Genomic DNA, 21,876 nt, shown 5'->3' with positions numbered 1-21,876 from the left:
AGGAGATTAGAAGCATCTTGCTGGGGTCAGGGAATAAAAGATCTAGAGAGAATTACATCTGGGTTTCCCAATGAGACAGCCCAGAGCAGAATCACCCCATAATTAAGCTCACAATCAACAAGCCCCAGAACACACCCGCCACTAACCCAAGAACCTCTTCTTTGTCACTGATTTGGACCTCTGGCCCCAGCTCGGCTCACAATGGACCCTAAGTGCTCCTGAGCCACTGGTGGCTCCTGCGCCTATTGTAGCTCCTGCAAATGCACCTCCTGCAAGAGCTGCTGCCCCTGCTGCCCCGTGAGCTGTGCCAAGTGTGCCCAGGGCTGCGTCTGCAAAGGGGCCTCGGATGAGGGCAGCTGCTGCGCCCAAGGTTGCGAAAGCCTGCTCCCAGGTGTAAATAGAACAACATGTGCGAACCTGCACTTAATATTTGTTTCCTACTACCCTGACTGGCTTGCTACATTCCTATTTCCATGAAATACTTGTATGAAAATAAACTCATCTAGACAAAAAACCAACAAGACCCATGTATATGCTCTGAGCTCCCAATCACCTTTTTAGTCCCCACGCTTTTTGTTTTGTTCAGATATTCATTCAGCAAATCTTATTATGTGAACCTGCTCCTATGCCAGACACGGGAGATACAAGAGTGGACAAACGGGCAGAGCCGTGACAGTTCACACTCTAGGGGACAGCCACCCTCTCTTGTCTTCCGTACTCACCTCCACCTGGCAAGGCTGGTGAACGGGGAGGATGAGACACAGGTGACTGAAGGGAAAGTGTGCTAATTTCTGATTCAGGGAACACAGTGGAACAGGAGGACAAACTGGAACCTAAAAATGGAGATGCCCGGCCATTAGATATACGGCTCTGAAACTGAAGAAAGAAGTCCAGGCTTAAAATGAGATGTAGGAGGCATCAGCTCACATGTAGATGATTCAGAAATTGTGGGAAAAGAGCCTCGTGTTCTGTCACTGTCAGAAATGGCCATTCTTTTGGAGGAAGGTTTGTGTTGCTTTCTGTACAAGGTGATGTGCTGGGCACCAAGTCAGGCTGACAGGTGTGATCAGAAAAAGCACAGGTGGGAGGTAGTCCCCACACTTTAAATACGATTACCACATAGTCAAGAAGATTCTTTAACCTGGAAGATAGTGATTCAAACAAGACCCACAAAAGGAACAGGAAATGGCAATTTAGAAGAAATTACTGACACAGGAAGGCAAGAACTTTCAAAAATCTATCAATAATATCTTCAGAGGGATCTGCAACCAAGAAACAAGATCAGGGTGACGTTTAAGAAAGAAAAGAAAAGAAATATTTAGGGAACAAAAAAGTCAGTAGAAGGAAAATGAACACAAGGAAATTTCTCAAAAAGTAAAGCAAAAAAACAAACAGATGGAAGCTAGGAGAGAAACCTAAGAAAATTAGATTGCCATGCAAGAAAATCCAATATCTGAATTTTAAGAGCTCTGCTAAGAGAGACAGAAAGTACAGGGGAGGGAATCATCAAGGAAAAAAAAATTTTTTTTAATTCCCAGAAATGAAGTATACAAGTTTCTAATTGGTACCCAGCACAATAGTTGAAAACATACATACTGGAGCACTGGAGACAAAGATCCCTTAAGGTTCCAGAAGGATAAAAACAGGTCAAATGCAAAGAAATTCAGCTCCCAAAATACCCCTCTCAAGCACACTTTCTAAGAAAATATGAAGGACTTGCTCCACCAAAAATAAAAGAATAAGGCTAAGAAAGTCTTCCTATGGGGGATGCAGGTAACATGATATCCAACACAGGTGTACAGGGGAATTCAAGCAAATTCCCAAACAAAAAGACCCAAAAATGCAAGGGCTCAAACAAATGTTCGTGTCTCACTCACACAAAAGTACATGTTGGTGACCAGCTTTTGTCTTCAACATGGGGCTTCTGAGGCTGCTCAAGTTGTTGCCACCCAAGGAAGTCGGAAGGGGTCAGGGCAGTTCAGGGACAAATGTCCCATCTTAACAAGTGAGACAGAAGTTGCACACATCACTTTTGTTCACATTCCACTAGTGTGAACTTCGACAAAACGCACTCCTTTTGGGTGCGAGAAGAGCTGGAAAATACACTCCCCACCTGGGTACCCACATCGTAACTACACTTCTGTAACTATGGAGGAAGAAGATTTTGGTGGGCAAACGGCAATTGCCATGGCAGTCTGTCCCTCTGGCCATCATGTACCCACCCTTATTCCCAAATAGAACATACTCATGCCCCAAGGGTGGTAACCAGCTTCATCCAGCTTAAAAGTCCAGGATCTCTAGGCAGCTCAGCCCGTTCCAATGAGTCTGGATGTGGTTCCTCAGGAGCTACGACTATAAGACACCCATTAGACAGTTGTGGAGCAAAAACCGGGTAACTGCAATGGAGACTCCCACTGGGAAAAAAAGAGGAATGGAAAACACAGTAATCACGGTTCCATAGAAATGATTGAATCCTGCTAGGCATAAATTGAAAATACTCCTTGCCCTGACAGTGGAGAATGTTTGTGGTTAGTCCTGACTGTGTTTGGTTTGGTCCTCTGTAAATAACTCCGCAGTCCACAGTTCTTCCTGGCCCTGGCTTTGCCCTCTGGGGGGTTTCTCCTTGACCATGGTCATCCAAGGCCATATGTTAAGTAGCACTGGGAAGCATGTCCTCTTTGGGGGCTGTACAGCTTTGGCAATTTACTTCCTGTTGGTATGAGTTTGGGGCCTGAGACTTGCTTTCAGGCTTGAACAGTTGCAGACTTTTTCAGGCCAGGCTCCTGGTTTTTTATTTCCAATAACTTCCATGTCTGACCTGAGCTCTTTTTTCTCTCAGCCTAACGTTGGTTAACTTGAGGTCATCTGAAACCAGGCTACAACCTTGATCTGATCTTTGCCACAGGGCTAGATTCTCTAGTTTACCTGAGAAGTCTTAAAGGACCCTTGAAAATACCTTTGAGTGAATCCTCCTAGGGTTTGAATACTGAATTGATTGGTTTTTCCAATCCTGGAAGGCCCCAATTTCTCCTATGCTGCCTAATCTGGTAGCAGTGGCCACCTGTGGCTATTGATCATTAGAAATGTGGCTGTCTGGGGCTTCCCTGCTGGCGCAGTGGTTGAGAGTCAGCCTGCCAATGCAGGGGACACAGGTTCGAGCCCTGGTCTGGAAAGATCCCACATGCCACGGAGCGAGTAGGCCCGTGAGCCACAATTGCTGAGCCTGCGCGTCTGGAGCCTGTGCTCCACAACAAGAGAGGCCGCGATAGTGAGAGGCCCGCACACCGCGATGAAGAGTGGCCCCCACTTGCCGCAACTGGAGAAAGCCCTCGCACAGAAACGAAGACCCAACACAGCAATAAATAAATAAATAAATAAATAAATAAATAAATAACCCAAAGTTTAAAAAAAAAAGAAAACTAAATTGAAGCGTTTCCACCTACATTTAAAAAAAAAAAAAAACAAAAAGAAATGTGGCTGTCTGAATTGGGATGTGCTATAAGTGTAAAATACACTCCGGATTTTGAAGAATTAATTTTAAAAAAAGATTAATAGTCTTCATATGGATTATTTGTTCAAATTATAATATTTTTATATGTTGGGTTAAATATTTTATTAAAATTAGTGTTACCTGTTTTTTACTTTTTTAAATTTAACTTTTAAATTACATACGTGGCTTGCAAGGTATATCTGAGAGAATGAATACACAAACAGTGGCCAGACCATATTTAACAATATCCTCTGACAGTAGAGCAATTGGTTCACAAAGGTCAGGACTTGGTTGATGAGTGCCAACTTTCCTATTTGTTTCCTTCACTCCCCAGAAAACAGAAATGGTTAAGAAATTCCTCCTTGGGAATTTCCTGGCGGTTCAGTGGTTAGGACTCGGCGCTTTCACTGCAGGGGCCCAGGTTCGATCCCTGGTCTGGGAACTAAGATCCTGCAAGTCATGGGGGCAAGGCAAGGCAAAAAAAAAAAAAAAAAATTCCTGATCCCTTTAGTATTCTAAGAAAGGGCTTACTGTAAAGGACCACCTTGCTCTTGCACATTCCAAAATAAGACTCACCCCTACCCATCCTCAATGACTCCCTTGTTTTATAAAACCTCAAATTTTACCCCTCTTCTTTAAAAATGTCCTGAATGCGTGTTCTCCCTATTGCAACAGGCTGAATAAAATCATCTCCTTCATTGCCTGAGGCATTTTGTCTTTCACCTATTGTCATCCACTATCCAACCACGAAACTAGGGCCACATTATTTTCTATTTGTTACGACAGCACACCACTTCTGATAATACTTTTGGTATTATTTAGAGTCATGCTTGCAGCTGTTAAGAAAGAGATCTCGGAATGCAATGTTCCTATAAAAATCCAGGCTGACTTTAGCACAAGGTCATTCTAGTAATCACCATCCCATCCATCAGGAAGGAGCAAAGAACATATCCAGGGCCAAAGGTTTAAGAAATTGAAGTGGAAGTTCCAGATGTCACATTCCCTCATGTTTCTTTGGTAAACCTAATCACACAGCCCTACCTAGCATCAAAGAAGGCGGGGAAATGTAGTCCCTAGCCAGGCAACCAACCTCAGCTACACTTCTGTAGCTAGGAAATGCAGTTCTTCCCTGGGAAAACTTTATATAGCCCTGGAAGGAGAGAACAGACTTTTTTCAAAGTCTCAATGAACAGATGAATCCTAAACAAGAGTTAGGATAATGGTGGTAGAAGATCCTAAGAAGTAGAAGGCAACAAAGGCCAGATTGGAATAGGAAAAAGGGCTTTGGGAAAGATGTCCAAGAAAATAAAGTATATAAAATACCTGATGTGTCTAAATATCTAGAGAGGAGATTTGGGCAATTCATGGAAAGTGTGCATTATCCATTCAGCAAATATTTATTGAGCATCTATGATGTCAGACACTGTTCTAGGTGCCGGGGAACAGGACAGCATACAAATACCAAAATCATTGCTTTAAGGATCTGGTGGAAATTTTAGTGCAGCTGAGGCTGAATTTGTGATAAGTATATAGAAAACAAGCAAATGTTTAAAAGAAACTTTTACCCCATCCTGAGGCAACTACATCCAATTCTTTCTGCTGATTCTTTCTGTATTTCTAATATTTTTAAATTAACATGATTACATGTCACTTCTGTTCCTTTTTTTCTCCTTTGCATTATGTGTTGACTTCCCAGATGAAAGATGAGGATTTTGCTCTTTTTAGTCTTCTTTGTCCTTATCACATATATGAATCCTATATATCCTCATCCCTCTAGCCTCCTAAAGTTAAATTATATGGACTGCCCTGGTGGTGCAGTGGATAAGACTCCGGGCTCCCAACACAGGGGGCCCGGGTTCGATCCCTGGTCAGGGAACTAGATCCCACGTGCATGCCGCAACTAAGAGTTTGCATGCCACAACTAAGAAGCCTGCCTGCCACAACTAAGACCCGGCACAACCAAATAAATAAATTAAAAAATATTTTAAAAAATTATAATGTTGGTTAGATTAATATTCAAATTGTAACATTATTATGCTATTTAAACACTATTGATAGCCATGTCATGCAATAAATTGTGATTCTTTTAATTTTCTATTCAAGTTTTTGTTTTCCTAGCTTTAAGGCTTGGAACACCTTTCCCTCACACTTTTCACCTAGCTAACTCTTATTTATCTTTCAAGTCCCAGTGTAAATGTCACATTTTCAGGAAATCCCTGAAGGATCCTTTCCCCACAAGTCTCCCTCACTAGAATACATAGTGCTGTTCATTCCTCTTATAGAACTTCACTTTTTCTTGCCTGGCACCTATCATGGTTGTAAATGAATAGTTATTTAGTAATAAGTCTCTCACTGAACCGTATATACCACGAAGGCAGGGATAGTATCTCCCTTTTTCACCCCAGTATTTCCAATGCCTTCGGTAATTACTTGTAGACAGGGTTACGTAACGTCTTCCTTAAAAATACGGACTTGGGGTGGGGGCAGAAGTGTGATTACCAGTGGTGGGAAGAGAAAACTTGCCATAGAGAAGTACTCTCATGGACCTTCCCTTGGCCTTTTAAATTTCCATAACTATTAGTAGTGTCAAAACATCTTGCCACAGGAAAATTAGAGGGTGAAATTATGCACATTATAAAGTAATTACATTTCAGTAGAATCACAGTGTCTCTTTAAGTAAAATCTGAGCAATTGTTTGCTTACAAATAACTGAATACAGAGGTAGAAACCAAAAGCTTAAGTGTTACTAGCCACTGCTGAATTGGTATCCAGCTGCAATTTCATATAAAGTAAATCTGAAATTATCACAATTTAAAAGTAGATGTTCGGGACTTCCCTGGTGGTCTAGTGATTAAAAGTCTGTGCTTCCCATGCAGGGGGTAGGGGTTCGATCCCTGGTGGGGGAACTAAGGTCCCACATGCCCTGCTGCGCGGCCAAAAAGTTAAATAAATCAATCAATAAATAAAAGCAGATGTTCATGACATATATTTAATTTGTGTATTACTGGCCACAAAGCTAAAGAGGGGGTTTCTCCATTCAATACTAGGGACTTGGCAACCCCCTCTGTTCAATGAATGAATGAAAGAAGTGGTGGTAATGCCAAAAATTTGAAACAGCTTCCCCAAACTCACCAGAGCCACAGGTATGATACAGTACACCAGTCATAGTCATCCCTGGGTATTAGTTGCAAGGAGTTGGTTCCAGGACCCCACGGATATCTGTGGATGCTCAAGTCCCTTATATAAAATGGCAGAGAACAGTGGCCCTGGGTGACCGGCCCTCTATACCTGCAGTTTCCACATCTGCGGATTCAACCAACCTTCACCCCTGGATACCGGGTGCAGAATGTAATCGGTTCACGGTGACAAATACAAAATAACCCCTTTTGCCCTAAGGAAGGCTTGAGACCTGAGTTCAGGTTCTCCAGCTCCCCACTTTCTAGACTCCATTCAGATCCTTCCGTTAATACGCCGTATTTCAGCTGATGAGACTGGGATTTTCTCAGATATATTCCAGGCCTAGGGGCTGTTTCATTACAGAACTTGCATATTTCCCAAATTTCCTCATTCAAAGGTTACTGTTGACTTGATCTTTTGTGTGTGCTGATGCCACCGTCTTCATCCTGAGGGTGTCCTGACACATACGTCCTGTAGGAACCTCGCCAAAGCTCCTCGGCTGTTTCCAGCTTCTAGGCAGACACAGGCCAGGGTATGTTTTCACAGTTATGAACTTGCCTCTCAATTAGGAACTAGTCCCTCTGCAGTGCCTGAGATGACAGAAAGGGAGCTTGGGGGTTTTCAAAGTCCCCCTTATCTAAATGTACACCTTCCTCAGTGGGGTAAGACTTGATCCAGCTGAAGGAAAGTCACTACATAGGGTTTCGGGCAGGGAACCAGAAAAAAGAGTTGCCATCGGCAAAAAAAAAAAAAAAAAAAAAAAAGGCACCAAGAGGACGCCATGAGGTGGGCGGACACCAAAGGCTGCTTTACACTCTAATTTTGCCCAGCGATAACTTTGAGGTCTCTTAGGCTTGTGCTTTTGGGCTGTTGCAAAGCGTGTGCAAGGCCTCGCACTATAAATGTATAAACCGGACCTCGGGAGTTTCTCCCTTCGATCCTGCAGAGTGACACCCAGCAAAACACCTCCCTCGGCCCGTGACGCCAGGCTCCGGATCCCGAGGCCACGCCTGCCCTTCCTTTCGCCCGTTTCTAAGATGGCGGCCGCCCTGCCGCCGCGGCCCCGCCCCTCCCCGGCCCGCCCCCCTCCCCCCAGCAGGCCCGCCCCGCCTCCCCATCGCGGGACCGCGCAGCGCGCTCCCGCCGCCCCTCCCCGCGCGAGCTCCACCCAGGTCGCAGGCAGCGCGGTCGGCGGCGCCTATTTCCCGCCATTGTGCAAAGTGGAGGTTGGGGGCTCGCACGCGCCACCTGCCCGTCTCCGGCAGCGCCTCGTTGCCGCCGCCACAGCCGCCGTTCTCTGAGGCGCGGGGAGGCCGGGCGGCCCGCGCCGCGAGGCTCACCCTGCGTGGGAGGGCGCGGGCGAGAAGCGGCCGAGCCAGCGAAGAGGAGCAGCGGCGCGGGACGCCGGGCCGCGCCGGCTCCGGCCCGCCTGCGAGATGCCCTGTGGGGAGGATTGGCTCAGTCACCCGCTGGGGATCGTGCAGGGCTTCTTCGGTGAGTGGCGGCGCCGGGGGCGGGCCGGGGGGGCCGCCGAGTTGACGGAGCCCCGGGCCTGGCCCCGCCGCGCGGCCCCACGCGGGGCTACCTCGAGGGCTCGCGCGGCCGAGACGGCCAGCCGGGCCTGCGCCGGCCGGCGTTCCACACCGCGGACTCCGGGCCGCGGCTTCCCGGGCCCTGCCGCAGGTGCCTCCCACCTGCCCGATTCGAGATTTCGCAAGCGGCCAAGGTTACGCCGCGAGGAGCGAGCGGGCGGGCGGGCGGCCGTGATTGACGGCCTCGCTTCCCTTCGTGGCCCTGCTGGCGGCCCGAGCCCCGCGTGCGGCAGAGCTCGGAGGGGCCCTTGAACCTTCGCGAGGGCCGGCGGAGATGGGGTGAAGGAAAAGCACTTTGCCTAGGGGAAGCCTGCAGGATATTTCAAAACTTCCGGTGTGTCGGGGGAGTGCTCGCTCCCTCGCAGCAGAAGTTGGCTCTAACTCCTGTATTACACACATCCTCTCTTTTCGAGATAAGATTTAGTGTAACAGCTTAATTTTTCTTTTAGGATGCCTTTAAAACCAGCCCAGTCTCCATCTCCTCTTGTGCCAGAGGTAGCAAGAAATGTTGAACTACTCAAACGCGCTCCTACATAGAAAGAGCTTAGGATGTGGCAGGCAAGCTTAGTAAATTTTAGCTGCAATTATTGTTAATGCCACTTTTCTGCTACGGAAAATTTAGGTTTGTTTGCAGTTAACTGGGCATTTTGGCCGCAACCCCCATGTCTTTTGCGCTTAGGAGTGGTGGACGCAAACCCGACCAGAAATCAGTGTGTTAGATCAGAACACCTGACGTGTCAGGAGGTAACTTAAACTTGTAGAGTGGCCTTCCTCACTTAAGACGTTGTGGGATATTAGTGAGAACGCCTATTAAGAAGCTCAGTAGTCCTCAGCAGCCAAAACCGATGGCAGAAAATGTATGTACTTCTTGCAGGAAAGGCTCACTCAGCAAATCTTCATTCATTTTCCTTATAATTTGAACTAGTTTAGTTAGCTGGTTTCCCAGGCTGAAACTAGAAGCAGCAAATTAGAAGAAGGCCTGGATAGGCAACCGGACTGTAGCCAGTGAACACCGACAACTGATAAAGAAGAAATTTAAAACTATGTATATGTTGTTAAAAAAAATTTTTTTTTTGAATCACTGTATATCCATCAAGGGTGCTTTTGAGGAAGGGGCATGTATCTCTCCACTGAATCCTAGTAATTGATGTTCGTAATGAATACTGGAACCAATAATTGATTTCCAAAATAATGGCCCCAAAATGTGGAGTGAAGATTAAGTTGCACAGTAGGTTTAAGAGGGTGCAGGGGCATAAATACTTTTTAGGAAAAATCTTTCAAAAGTAAGTTTTGGTGCTTAAAGGGTGAAGTTCCCGTTATTGATGTTTAGAAAATTTATTTATGAGAAATACCCCTATCCTAGTCTTGCTGGATCAATGAGATGATTTTATATTTGCTATATATTTGAATGTATTTGTGTCAGATTTTGTCTCCTGCGTGTATGATCCTAAGAGGCAAACGACTCATTATAGTACAAAAGGTGTAATTTGGATATAAAATATTGGCTTCACAGTATTTTGTAAAGTTTGTGTAGTGTTGTGGGAACCGGGACCTTGTGGATGTGTTTCCCTCCAGAATGTCTTATTCTCATACAGGTTGTGTCTTACAGAGAAAACTAATACTTAACAGTCATGATGTTTTTGTAGAAGCTGTTCTGATGTATAGTATATATTTTTGCTATATTTTCCTATCACTGTGAATATATTGAATAACTTTATCATAACAGCATTTACAGGTATGTTTGTGTGAGAAGTAAGTGAGGTGTTAAACTTGTGGACTCTTTTTTGTTTAGTAGGAAATTGTTTTGAATCCATCTTTCCCCCAGATAGAAAAGGAATGCCCGTCTGTTGTGGTTTATGAAGCCTTCTGGGCCCCGCCCCTGCCCAGCCCTCAGACCTCATCACTATATTCCCCCTCATGTTGAACCTTCTTTCAGTTCTTTGATTTTGAACCTTGCCTCTAGGCTTTCTGCATAGGCTATTTCCTTTGCCTGGTCCCCACTTCCTCTCCCAGGGCCACTTTCCTGGCTAAATCTTACTCTTCCTTTGGGAACCTAAGTTAGGTACCTCCTGCTGCATGTAATTATAGGATCCTGTGTGGCCTGCAAATTAGCTTGTAAAGCATGTTGTTGAAATCACTTGTTTCTTGGGTTCCTCGGCTGTATTTTCACCTTGGGAATTCAGGGCATGTATCTGCTTTATTCACCTAGAATACACCTGTACATCAAAAGGGCTCCGTGAACATTTGCTGAGGAGAGGCAGTGGAAAGACTGATTAATCAATCAGAAATGGTGTAAATTGTGGTGGTTACTGTGACCACAAATCTAAACTAAGGACAGTCCTGGTGGACATTGTATTGGTTCAGAGAATGCGATGTGATCGTACCAGGTACGAGTTACTCTCACGTGCAAATCCTAATTCTTTTTTCTTGGTTTGGATAAGAAACTTTGAAATTCTCTTAGAGGCCAGTCATAACTGTATGAATCATAATTCATCTTTGTGAACCAATCCATATTTTGAATTTGTATCTTCCATATTACAATTATTCGTATGTAAATTTTTTCCTGTAAGCCTTCAAAAAATGCCTTTTATGTTTCTGTACCAGTTTCTGAAAGATTTTTTTTTTAAACACTTTTTAATTTTATTTATTTATTTATTTATTTATTTATTTATTTATGTATTTATGTATTTATTTATGGCTGTGTTGGGTCTTCGTTTCTGTGCGAGGGCTTTCTCCAGTTGCGGCAAGCGGGGGCCACTCTTCATCGCGGTGCGCGGGCCTCTCACTATCGTGGCCTCTCTTGTTGAGGAGCACAGGCTCCAGACGCGCAGGCTCAGTAGTGGCTTACCGGCTCCAGACGCGCAGGCTCAGTAGTTGTGGCTCACGGGCCCAGTTGCTTCGCGGCATGTGGGATCTTCCTGGACCAGGGCTCGAACCCGTGTCCCCTGCATTAGCAGGCAGATTCTCAACCACTGAGCCACCAGGGAAGCCCTCTAAGGGATTTTATATGTAGAATCTTGAGGTCCAAAGGCTTAAGATTTAGGAATACTTTATTGGACTCTGTTATGTGCATAATGCTGATGGCTCAGTCCCCACAGTGATTGTTCATTTACTGACCCATATTAAATTGCTTCCCTTAAACAAAAGCAGGAATCTTAGATGAGAAAAAGTTTTGTATACTTCTTTTTCTTTTAATCATTTTTTATTTTAAAGAAGGAATTTTTTTCACTTGAATTAATAACTTGAATTAATAACTGCTGTTAATTTCAGAAAAGTAGGAATGCTTATCAACTGATTCTTTATGTACGTTCTCTTCAGATTGTTGGTTGGGTCAAGATCATTAGTTTTGGTTATATTCAAGGCACTTTGGTCATATCTAACAGAACTAGAACTAGACTAGCTCATGAAAAAAAGGAATTGGTGTGTGGAGGAGGGAAAGGAGTAGTATTTTATCACTAGCATTTTAGAGAATTTAAAGCGATAGTAAAATCATCTAAAAGTTTGTCTACTTTTTTATTGTCACCATGATTCTGTACTGACAGTTCACCCCCTTTTGTCTGTACCCACCTTCGATCTCTCCTACCACCTGGCCCTTGTTAGACCACTGAAAAAAAGTGATTTGTTATAAGACTATAAAACCCAAAGGCAGGAAGGGTGGCTTGGTATCCCAAGAGACTACTGAATGGAATTGGAAAACTAGCAGGAATCCAACCAAGCAGCGCTTCTCAGTTTTTCTCCCTTAGGCTATGTTCATCTCTGCACACAAACTTTATCTTTCTCTATTCCACAGCTCCCAATTTCACCTGTCAGTTCCAACCCACTTGAGCTAGCATCTTTATCTTAATCCCAAATTCCAGGGTTAGAGAATCTGATTGGCCCAGCATGGAGTCAGGGGTCCACTAGTCAGCTATGGCCAGGGCAGTGTTATATAGGATAGTCGTAACTATTGAGGCCCATACCTCAGCAGTGGGGGAAGTTCTCAGAGAAGAAGAATGGATTGGGCAGCTGTGGCAAAAACATAAATACATTTATCTATACATGTGCATATATGAATTTTAAAATTATTGAATAATAACTTGCCTATGGTTAAAAAAACCCAGCATGATAGTATTAAATGAAGAGTGAAAGTATGCTGCTCTTCTCCCACTGAGGTCACCAGTTTTAACTGTTTCCGATTATAGTTCTTTTTTCTTCATTGAGATATAAAATTCACTGTTTTAAAATGTACAGTTAAGTGGGCTTTAGTATGTTCACCATGAGTGCAGTTATCACCACGTCATTTCCATCACCCCAGAAAGAAGCCCCATATCTGTTAGCAGTCACTCCCAATTGCCCCCTCCTCCCTCCTCTTGCAACCACTAATTTACTTCTGTCTGTGGTTTACCTAATCTGGACATTTCATATAAATGGACTCATATAACTTGTGGCCTTTTGTGTCCGGTTTCTTTAACTTGGCATAACGTTATCGAGGTTCATCTATGTTGTAGCATGTATCAGTACTATATTCCTTTATGACCAGAATTAATATTCTATAGTATGGATATACCGTATTTTGTTTATTCATTTATCCATAGGTGAACACTTGGCTATTGTGAATAGTGCTGCTATAAACATTCATGTACAAGTTTTTGTGTGAATATATGTTTTCAGTTCTCTTGGGAATATGCCTCAGAGTGGGATTGCTGGGCCATCTGGTAATTTTATGCTGGAACTTTTTCCCAAAGTGTGTGCACCATTGTACACTTCCACCAGCAATGTATGAGAGTCCCAATTTCTCCAGTCCACTTCAACACTTGTTATGATCTGTTGTTTTATTAGTAATAGCCATCCTAATGGGGGTGAACTGGTATCTCATTGTGATTTTGATTTGTATTACTGTAATGATAATAGTATAATAGTGTTTTTTCATATACATATAGGCCATTTGTATATCTCATTTGGAGAAATGTCTTTTCAAGTTCTTTGCAGGTTTTTATTGATATTTTTATTTTTTTTGGCCACGCCACGCAGCTTGCAGGATCTTAGTTTCCCGACCATGGATTGAGCCTGCACCCTCGGCAGTGAAAGTGCAGAGTCCTAACCACTGGACTGCCGGGGAATTCCCCTTTGCAGATTTTAAATTGGGGTGTTTTTTTTTTTTTAAATAAATTTATTTATTTATTTATTTTTGGCTGTGTTGGGTCATCGTTTCTGTGCGAGGGCTCTTTCTCCAGCTGTGGTGAGCGGGGGCCACTCTTCATCGCGGTGCGCGGGCCTCTCACTGTCGCGGCCTCTCCCATTGCGGAGCACAGGCTCCAGATGCGCAGGCTCAGTAGTTGTGGCTCACGGGCTTAGTTGCTCCGCGGCATGTGGGATCTGCCCAGACCAGGGCTCGAACCCGTGTCCCCTGCATTGGCAGGCAGATTCTTAACCACTGCGCCACCAGGGAAGCCCTGGGGTTTTGTCTTTTATTGTTGAGTTATAAGAGTTCTTTATATATTCTGAATATTAGGCCCTTATCAGATATATGATTTAGAAATATTTTCTACCATTCTATAAATTGTCTTTTCACTTTCTTGATAGTGTATTCTGATGCAAATTTTTAATTTTGATGATGTCCCATTTATCTCTTTTTCCTTTAGTTGCTTATGCTTTTGGTGTTTAGGAAACCATTGTCTGATGCAAGGTCACAAAGATTAACACCTATGTTCTTTCTAAGAATTTTTAAGTTTTAGCTCCTTACCTTGAGGTCTTGGCTCCATTTTGAATTAATTTTTGTATATGGTATGAGGTAGCGATCCGAATTCATTCTTTTGCATGTGGATATCTAGTTGTCCCAGCACCGTGTGTGTGTGTGTGTGTGTTTTAACATTTACCAGTTTATTTTGAAGGATATCATAAAGGATGCAGATGAAGAGGTACATAGGGCAAGGTGTGGAAGGGTCCCTTGTGGAAGAGCTTCGGTCTCCATGGAACTTGGGTGCGCTACCCTTTCAGTATGTGGCTGTGTTCACCAATCTGGAAGCCCCACAGCACTGTTTGTCAAAAAGACTATTCTTTCCCCACTGAATGGGTTTGGCAACTTTGTTTAAAAAATGTGTATGTGTGTGTATCAGTTGACCATAGATGTATAGCTTTATTTCTGAACTCTCAGTTTCATTCCATTGATCTATATGTTTACCCTTCTGCCAGTACTATGTTGTCTTGATTACTGTAGGTTTGTAGTAAGTTTTGAAGTGATGTATGAGTCCTCCAACTTTGTTCCTTTTTTTTTTTTTTAAACATTGTTTTGGCTCTTCAGAATCTCTTGTATTTCCATATGAATTTAGGATCAGTCTGTCATTGCTGCAAAAAAAAGGCAATTGGCATTTTGATAGGGATTGCATTGAATCTGTAATGCGTTTAGTTCTTTTGGTAATAGAGAATAGTAAAGATTACAGATTCTATGGGATAGGGAGGGTGGGAGGAAGACGCAAGAAGGAGGAGATATGGGGGGATATATGTATATGTATAGCTGATTCACTTTGTTATAAAGCAGAAACTAACACACCATTGTAAAGCAATTATACTCTAATAAAGATGTTAAAACAAAAAACAAAAAACAAAACAAACAAAAAAAAGATTACAGATTCTAGAGCTAGACTGCTTCTTCACTACAGGGCCATACCCAGAATATTTGTCTATAATCATTTTTTAATACCTCCCTTCTTTATACTACAGAATTATTTTCAGTAATAATCATGAAATAAAGCTAAGGTAAGCTTTATTTACAGTGCTTAAGGTAATTACATATTTCAAAAAAGATCTAGACATTGCTTCTAGCAACTTATCCCTGCCCATTTTAGAATTTTTTGTTGTTGTTGAGTTCTGTTATGTTGATGTTGTTTCATGTTGGTATGGGTACCACACTTTAGATTTGAATAAGTTTGTATTAATTGTATAATTAATGAATTCTTTGTATTAAGAATAACTTATCAAGTTTCTGCAGACAAAACTCAACTGTTTACTTGGTAGTGTTTATACCTACCTAATAGTTTGAATTTTGGTCTTTTAGTTATAGTTTGATATAATAATATTTTATATAAAAATTGTCCGATGACTAATAAGTGAATTTTGATAAAACTGAAACATCTGCAAAAGACACAAATTAAAAAAAAAAAGACAAATTAGAGAGATACCAAATCTTTCCACTGATGTTACTAACATATTTTCATAATTCATTCTTTAGCTTTAAAATAAATAGTCATTTAAGAAGAATACATTTCAATTTTAAGATATGATTCAGATTCAGTAAAATTTTCATGTATGAGTAAAATTTGCACCTACTGCCCCTCTCACTTCTCACTGTTTCACTGATTTATTAAACACAAATAACAATTCCAACAAGTTGTCCCATGGAAGATAGAATTGAAGTAACTCAAGTTCTCCTTCTTCATCTTTACAATCGCTGGGTTATTGTTTGTTTATTTAAAATCTTTTGTATACATGTAGGACTCTAGAGTACCACAGGGCTTGGGGGATACTAACTGCTCTAACCAAGTTTGGACTGTTGTGTACCACTTAGAAATTTACTATCCAAACATATTCATGTAGCTGTGTCTATGTTGGGAGCCAAGTGTGTAACTGAGGATTCTTCAAATTAACTTCTATGTAGAATGCAATATTCATTAAAGGTTAAGTAGTAAAAATGTGCCAATTTGACACTACCACATATATTACTAAAACTCAGCAGTAGTTTTAGTTTAGTTCCCACAATTGTTTGGGATTAATACCAACAAAAGATTTTCCGAGGAAGAATGTTTTATCACTGACATTGTTTAGAATTGCCAATTCAGAGTGATGGTAGAAGCAGAATGAATTTTAGTTGGTTTTATTATTTTTAAATTCTCTGCAGGAAATGTATCTCTTGTTGCTAGCACTTAGGGTAGACTACTCCTACCACTTCTGTAGTAGGTCACTGCTTGGCCCCTCTTACTTCCTAACTTGGAGTGTGAACATGTCAAATTAATTAACCTTTTTTACCTCAGTTTTATCATCTGTAAAATGGGACTAATAAGAAAATCCATTTTTTAAGCCTGTTAAAAGGATTAAATGAGATAATGCATATAAAGTGCTTAGAATAGTGCCTGGCACAGTCTTTTAAGTGTTCACTAAACATTAGCTACTATACTTTGGTAAAATTTATAATTTACAACCATTATTCTAAACAATATATATTTTACTTCCATTTGAGTCTCAATGTGTACTTTTCCCCCCATCCTCGTTTTTGAAGACTTCTTTAGAGCTGTTTTAGGTTCACCACAAAATTGAGCAGAAGACGTAGAGATTTCCCAAATACCTCCTGCCCCACACATGCATAGCCTCCCCCCTGTTATCAACATCTACTACCAGGGTGGTACATTTGTTATAATTGGTGAACCTACACTGACACATCATTATCACCCGAAGTCCATAGTTTACATTATGGTTCATTGTTGGTGGTGTATATTCTGTCGCTTTGGACAAATGTATAATAATATGTACATACATACATTCATCATAGCATCATACAGGATAGTTTCCGTGCCCTAAAAATCCTCTGCGCTCTGCCTGTTAATCCTCCTCTCCCCTCTAACCCCTGGCAACCACTGATCTGTTTTTTACTGTCTCCATAGCTTTTTTTTGCCTTTTCCAGAATGTTATATAGTTGGAATCATATACTATGTAGCTTTTTCAGATCGGCTCCATTCACTTGTGATATGCATTTAAGTTTCCTCCATGTGTTTTCCTAGTTTGATAAGTGCATTTCTTTTTGGCACTACATTCCATTGTCTGGGTATACCACAATTTACTTATCCATTCACCTAGTGGAGGACACCTTAGTTGCTTCTAAGTTTTGGCAGTTACAAATAAAAACTGCTATAAACATTTGTGTATAGGTTTTTTGTGGACATAAGTTTTCAGCTCCTTTGGGTAAGTACCATGGAGTGCCATTGGTATGGGTAGAGTATGTTTAGTTTTATATGAAACTGCCAAACTGTCTTCCAGAGTTGCTGTACTATTTTGCATTCCCTCCAGCAATGAATGAGAGTTCCTCTTGTTCCACATCCTCTCCAGCATTTGTTAGTATTCTGGATTTTGGAGTGTAGAGGTAGCTCATTGTTGCTTTAATTTGCATTACCCTAATGACATATAATGTGTTGCATCTTTTGCTTATTTGCCACCTGTATACTTTTTTTTTAATATCTTTTTAAAAAAATTATTTATTTATTTATTTTTGGCTGTGTTGGGTCTTCGTTTCTGTGCGAGGGCTTTCTCTAGTTGCGGCAAGTGGGGGCCACTCTTCATCGCGGTGCGCGGGCCTTTCAAAATCGCGGCCTCTCGTTGCGGAGCACAGGCTCCAGATGCGCAGGCTCAGTAGTTGTGGTGCATGGGCTTAGTTGCTCCGCGGCATGTGGGATCTTCCCAGACGAGGGCTCGAACCCGTGTCCCCTGCATTGGCAGGCGGATTCTCAACCACTGCGCCACCAGGGAAGCCCTTTTTAATATCTTTATTGGAGTATAATTGCTTGACAATGGTGTGTTAGTTCCTGCTTTATAACAGAGTGAATCAGCTATACATATACATATATCCCCATATCTCCTCCCTCTTGCGTCTCCCTCCCACCCTCCCTATTCCACCCCTCTAGGTGGTCACAATGTATACATTCTGTGGTGAGGTGTCTGTTCAGGTCTTTGGCGCAGTTTTTAATTGGGTTCATTTTCTTATCATTGAGTTTTAAAGGTTCTTTGTTCTCCAACTTTGTTCTTTGTTTTTCCTCACTATTGCTGGCCATTCTGGGTCTCTTGCCTCTCTATAGCTTTAGATTCAGTTTGTCAGTATGCACAAAATAACTTGTTGGGATTTGATTGGAATTGCATTGAATGTATAGATGAAGTTGGGAAAACCAACATCTTGAAAATATTGAGTCTTCCTCTCCATGAACATGGACTATCTCTCCATTTATTGAGTTTTTCTTTGATTTCTTTCGAGTTTTGTAGCTTTCCTCCTATAGATCTTATACATATTTTGTTAGATTTATACCCAAGAACTTAATTTTGGGGAATGCTACTGCAAATGATACTATGTTTTTAATTTCAAATTCTACTTGTTCACTGGGAGTACATAGGAAAAGTGATTGACTTTTGTATGTTAGCCTTGCATTCTGTAACCTTGTTTTAATAGCTTATTAGTGCCAGGAGGGTTTTTTGTTGATTCTTTTGGGTATTCTACATGGAAAATCATGTTATCTGCAAACAGAGAGTTTTATTATTATTTTTTCCTATCCATATACCTTTATTTCCCTTCCTTGTCTTACTGCATTAGCTAAGACTCCAGTACCATGTTGAAAAGGAGTGGTGAGAGAGGGGGCATCCTTACCTTGTTCCCGTTCTTAGTGGAAAAGCTTCTGGTTTCTCACTTACACTATTTTTAATTCTTCTGTTGCTTTCCTTTTAGATTTAAAGGCATGTTCTTTTTTCCTCCAACAATTTTAGATACTAATTCAAGTCTTTCACTGAGGAAATTAGTGTCTCTTTACTGCCCTCCATTGCTTCTACCCAATTTGTGTCAGTCATTGTTTATTACCAAACTTTATAATATTTATATTCTATCTGTGACTATAATTTGTGCTTTGTCTGATCATGTTAGAAGGGTTAAAAATCAGTGAGTAAATGAACTACTGAATATAACCAAAAAGAAATACATGGATATAGAGAGCAAACTAGTGGTTACCAGTGGGGAGGAGGAAGGAAGGAGTGGCAAGATAGAGGTAGGAGATTAAGAGGTACAAACTACCATGTATAAAATAAGTAAGCTACAAGGATATATTGTACAGCACAGCCAATACTTTATAATAACTACATGGAGTATAACCTTTAAAAATTGTGAATGACTATGTTGTGCACCTGAAACTTATACAATATTGTACATAACTATAGTTCAATTTTTAAAAAATCAGTGAATAACATTTACAATTTATGACTGTATAGTTGTTTTCCCTGTAGGACTTACTAGGGTGTTTGGACCAGTAGGGAAGGAAGTACAATCTTGTCATTATTTTGGTTTAAGAATAGTCTTTTAAGAACAAGGTCAAATCATTTCTCTTAAACCCCAAGGTTTAATATCAAGCCATAATTTACAGCTTTTCATAATAAAATAGGTCTTGGACTTCATCAAATGCTTGGTTCTGTATCCCCCAAGAAGATCATTTTTTTTTTCTTTAATCTTTTAGTGTGGCAGATTACACTAATAGATTTTCTAATAACGAACTGTTTTGCATTATTGGGATAAAAGTACTGCTTGAACATGATTTTTTAAATATATATTCCATTGGATTCAGAAGTTAATAGTTTCTATAGGAGTTTTTGCTTCTTTATCTTTTGTGAAGTTGTCCTGAAACTTTGCAGAATTTTCTGGAGTTGGAACTTCATGGGATTGGGAGGAAAGATTAGCTACTGTTTCTTTTGTTTCTCTCATTGATATTGGACCTACAATGTTTTTTTTGACCAAATTGTGATAAAAATAAGAACTCAGTCTTCTAATCTTGTGCCAATTTTGGCAACTTACATTTTTTCAGAAATTTGTCCATTTTATCTGAATTTTCAAAATTATTAGTTCATAGTTCATGATATTGTACATAGTTTTTAGTATTTATCTATAGCATTTCTCCTTTTAAAGTTTTGTAATTTTTTCTTTTAGTTTTGTGTCTTATTTGTATCCTGTTGTTTTTATTTATTTGTATATTTTATTCTTTCTTTCTTTTTATCTTTTTCTCCTGTACAGGCGTGCCAGAAAATTTGTCTGTCTTAATATTAATCATTTGTATTGGTGTTTTGGTTCTCCATTCCATTGATGTCTGCCCTTAGCTTTATTTCCTTTCTTACTCTTTGGTTTGTTCTATTGCTCTTTTTTTTTTAATTAAAATTTTTTTTTCTTTTAAATTAATTTATTTTTTGGCTGCATTGGGTCTTTGTTGCTGCGCGCGGGCTTTCTCTAGTTGCGGCGAGCAGGGGCTGCTCTTTGTTGTGGTGCACAGGCTTCTCATTGCAGTGGCTTCTCTTGTCGTGGAGCGCGGGCTCTAGGCGCGCGGGCCTCCGTAGTTGTGGCATGTGGGCTCAGTAGTTGTGGCTCACGGGCTCTAGAGCACAGACTCAGTAGTTGTGGCGCACGGGCTTAGTTGCTCCGCGGCATGTTGGATCTTCGCGGACCAGGGCTCAAACCCGTGTCCCCTGAATTGGCAGGTGGATTCTTAACCACTGTGCCACCAGGGAAGTCCCTATTGCTCTTTTTTTAGCTTCTTAACTTGAATGCTAATAAACTCATCTATTTCCATTCTCTCTTGGTATTTGATAAATGTGTTAAAATCTGTAACTTTCTTCCTAAACACCACTTTAGTAGCCACAGATATTAACCTGTACAGCTTTCTTTGTCATCCAAGAGTATTTCATAATTATCACTCCATATTCCTTTCTAAACTAAGGATTTTTTAATAGTATAAGTTTATTTGTTTTTTCTTAAATCATCAAGGACATGAGGATGCAGTTGTTTTAAGCTTTCCTTTTGCTATTGCATTCTTATCTTGTCACATTTTGGTCAGAAAACATATTGTATGTTTCATATCGAGGTTTCCTTTGTGGCTAGTACATAGAACTTATTGTGAATGTCCTGTGTACTTAAAAAATACATTCTCTGTTTGGATATTTATATATTTATTAGAGAACTTGCTAATTATCTTATTCATATTTGCTATATTATTTGTTTTTGTGTTTTGTGCTTAATTTATGTTTCTGAGAGAGCTGTGGAAAAGTCTGTAATTGTGATTGCTGTTTTATTTTTTTTCTCTTTAGTTTTGAAAGTTGTTGCTTTTTGTATTTTTGAGGCTATGTTGTCAGGTATGTATGTATCTTATTTTCTTAAGCAGCAGTGTGTTAAAATTTAATTTACTTATATTTGTTTGTATTATTGCATTTTCTCCCCATTGAAGAGAATTTTGACATCATTTTCACTAAGTTCTCCCGGCATTTCATTCACATCATTTTTTTACTCCAGACTGTTATCTTTTCGTGGATGTTCTTTAATGAGCCTGTTGAATCACTCTTTTAATTTGTGTCAGTTGCTTTTTAGGTTTATTGCTTAGTTTTCATACTGGGATTTTTTTTTTCCATTGCGTTCATGAATTCTGTTGTTTCTTGGATCCTGTGCCTACCTCTTTATTGGAGTCTTTTTAAATTTTAAATTATTTTTAGGAAAGGTTGTGTGAGAAGAGAATAAGAGGCGCATTACATAATGATAAAATAGTCAATTCACCAAGAAGACCTAAATGTAAAGGCACCTAGCAAGAGTTTCAAAATACAAGCAGAAACTGACAGAACTAAAAGGAGAAGTAGACAAGTCTGCAATTATAGTCGGACATGCTACTACTCTTCTCAGAACTGTACCAGAACTAGTGGAGAGAAAAGCAGTGAGGATATAGAACACCATCAGTCAAATAGATCTCACTATTGTAGAACCCTCTACTTAACAACAGCAGAATACACATTCTTTTCAAGTGCACATGGAACATTCATTCACCAAGGTAAACCACATCCTAAGTCATAAAACAAATATTTAACAAACCT

General features: G+C 40.8%; 1 protein-coding gene and 1 pseudogene across 2 annotated transcripts in view; both read left to right on the top strand.

The window, feature by feature from the left end:
• Positions 1 to 201: 201 nt before the first annotated feature.
• Positions 202 to 874, top strand: LOC137767207 (metallothionein-I, hippocampal-like; annotated as a pseudogene).
• Positions 875 to 7,821: 6,947 nt separating this feature from the next.
• MCMBP (minichromosome maintenance complex binding protein) overlaps positions 7,822 to 21,876 on the top strand; it is a 69,443-nt gene continuing 55,388 nt past the window's right edge. For both annotated transcript variants that reach the window (XM_068548667.1, XM_068548666.1), the window contains exon 1: positions 7,822 to 8,161. In XM_068548667.1, the coding sequence (XP_068404768.1) occupies positions 8,104 to 8,161 (58 nt within the window). In that variant the 5' untranslated portion in view covers positions 7,822 to 8,103. The remainder of the gene's footprint in view (positions 8,162 to 21,876) is intronic.

The sequence above is a fragment of the Eschrichtius robustus genome, chromosome 7 (assembly GCF_028021215.1).
Source record: "Eschrichtius robustus isolate mEscRob2 chromosome 7, mEscRob2.pri, whole genome shotgun sequence".
In the NCBI taxonomy this organism is placed as follows: domain Eukaryota; kingdom Metazoa; phylum Chordata; class Mammalia; order Artiodactyla; family Eschrichtiidae; genus Eschrichtius; species Eschrichtius robustus.
The sequence above is the reverse complement of the archived record's forward strand: the minus strand, read 5'-3'. Positions and strand labels throughout refer to the sequence as shown.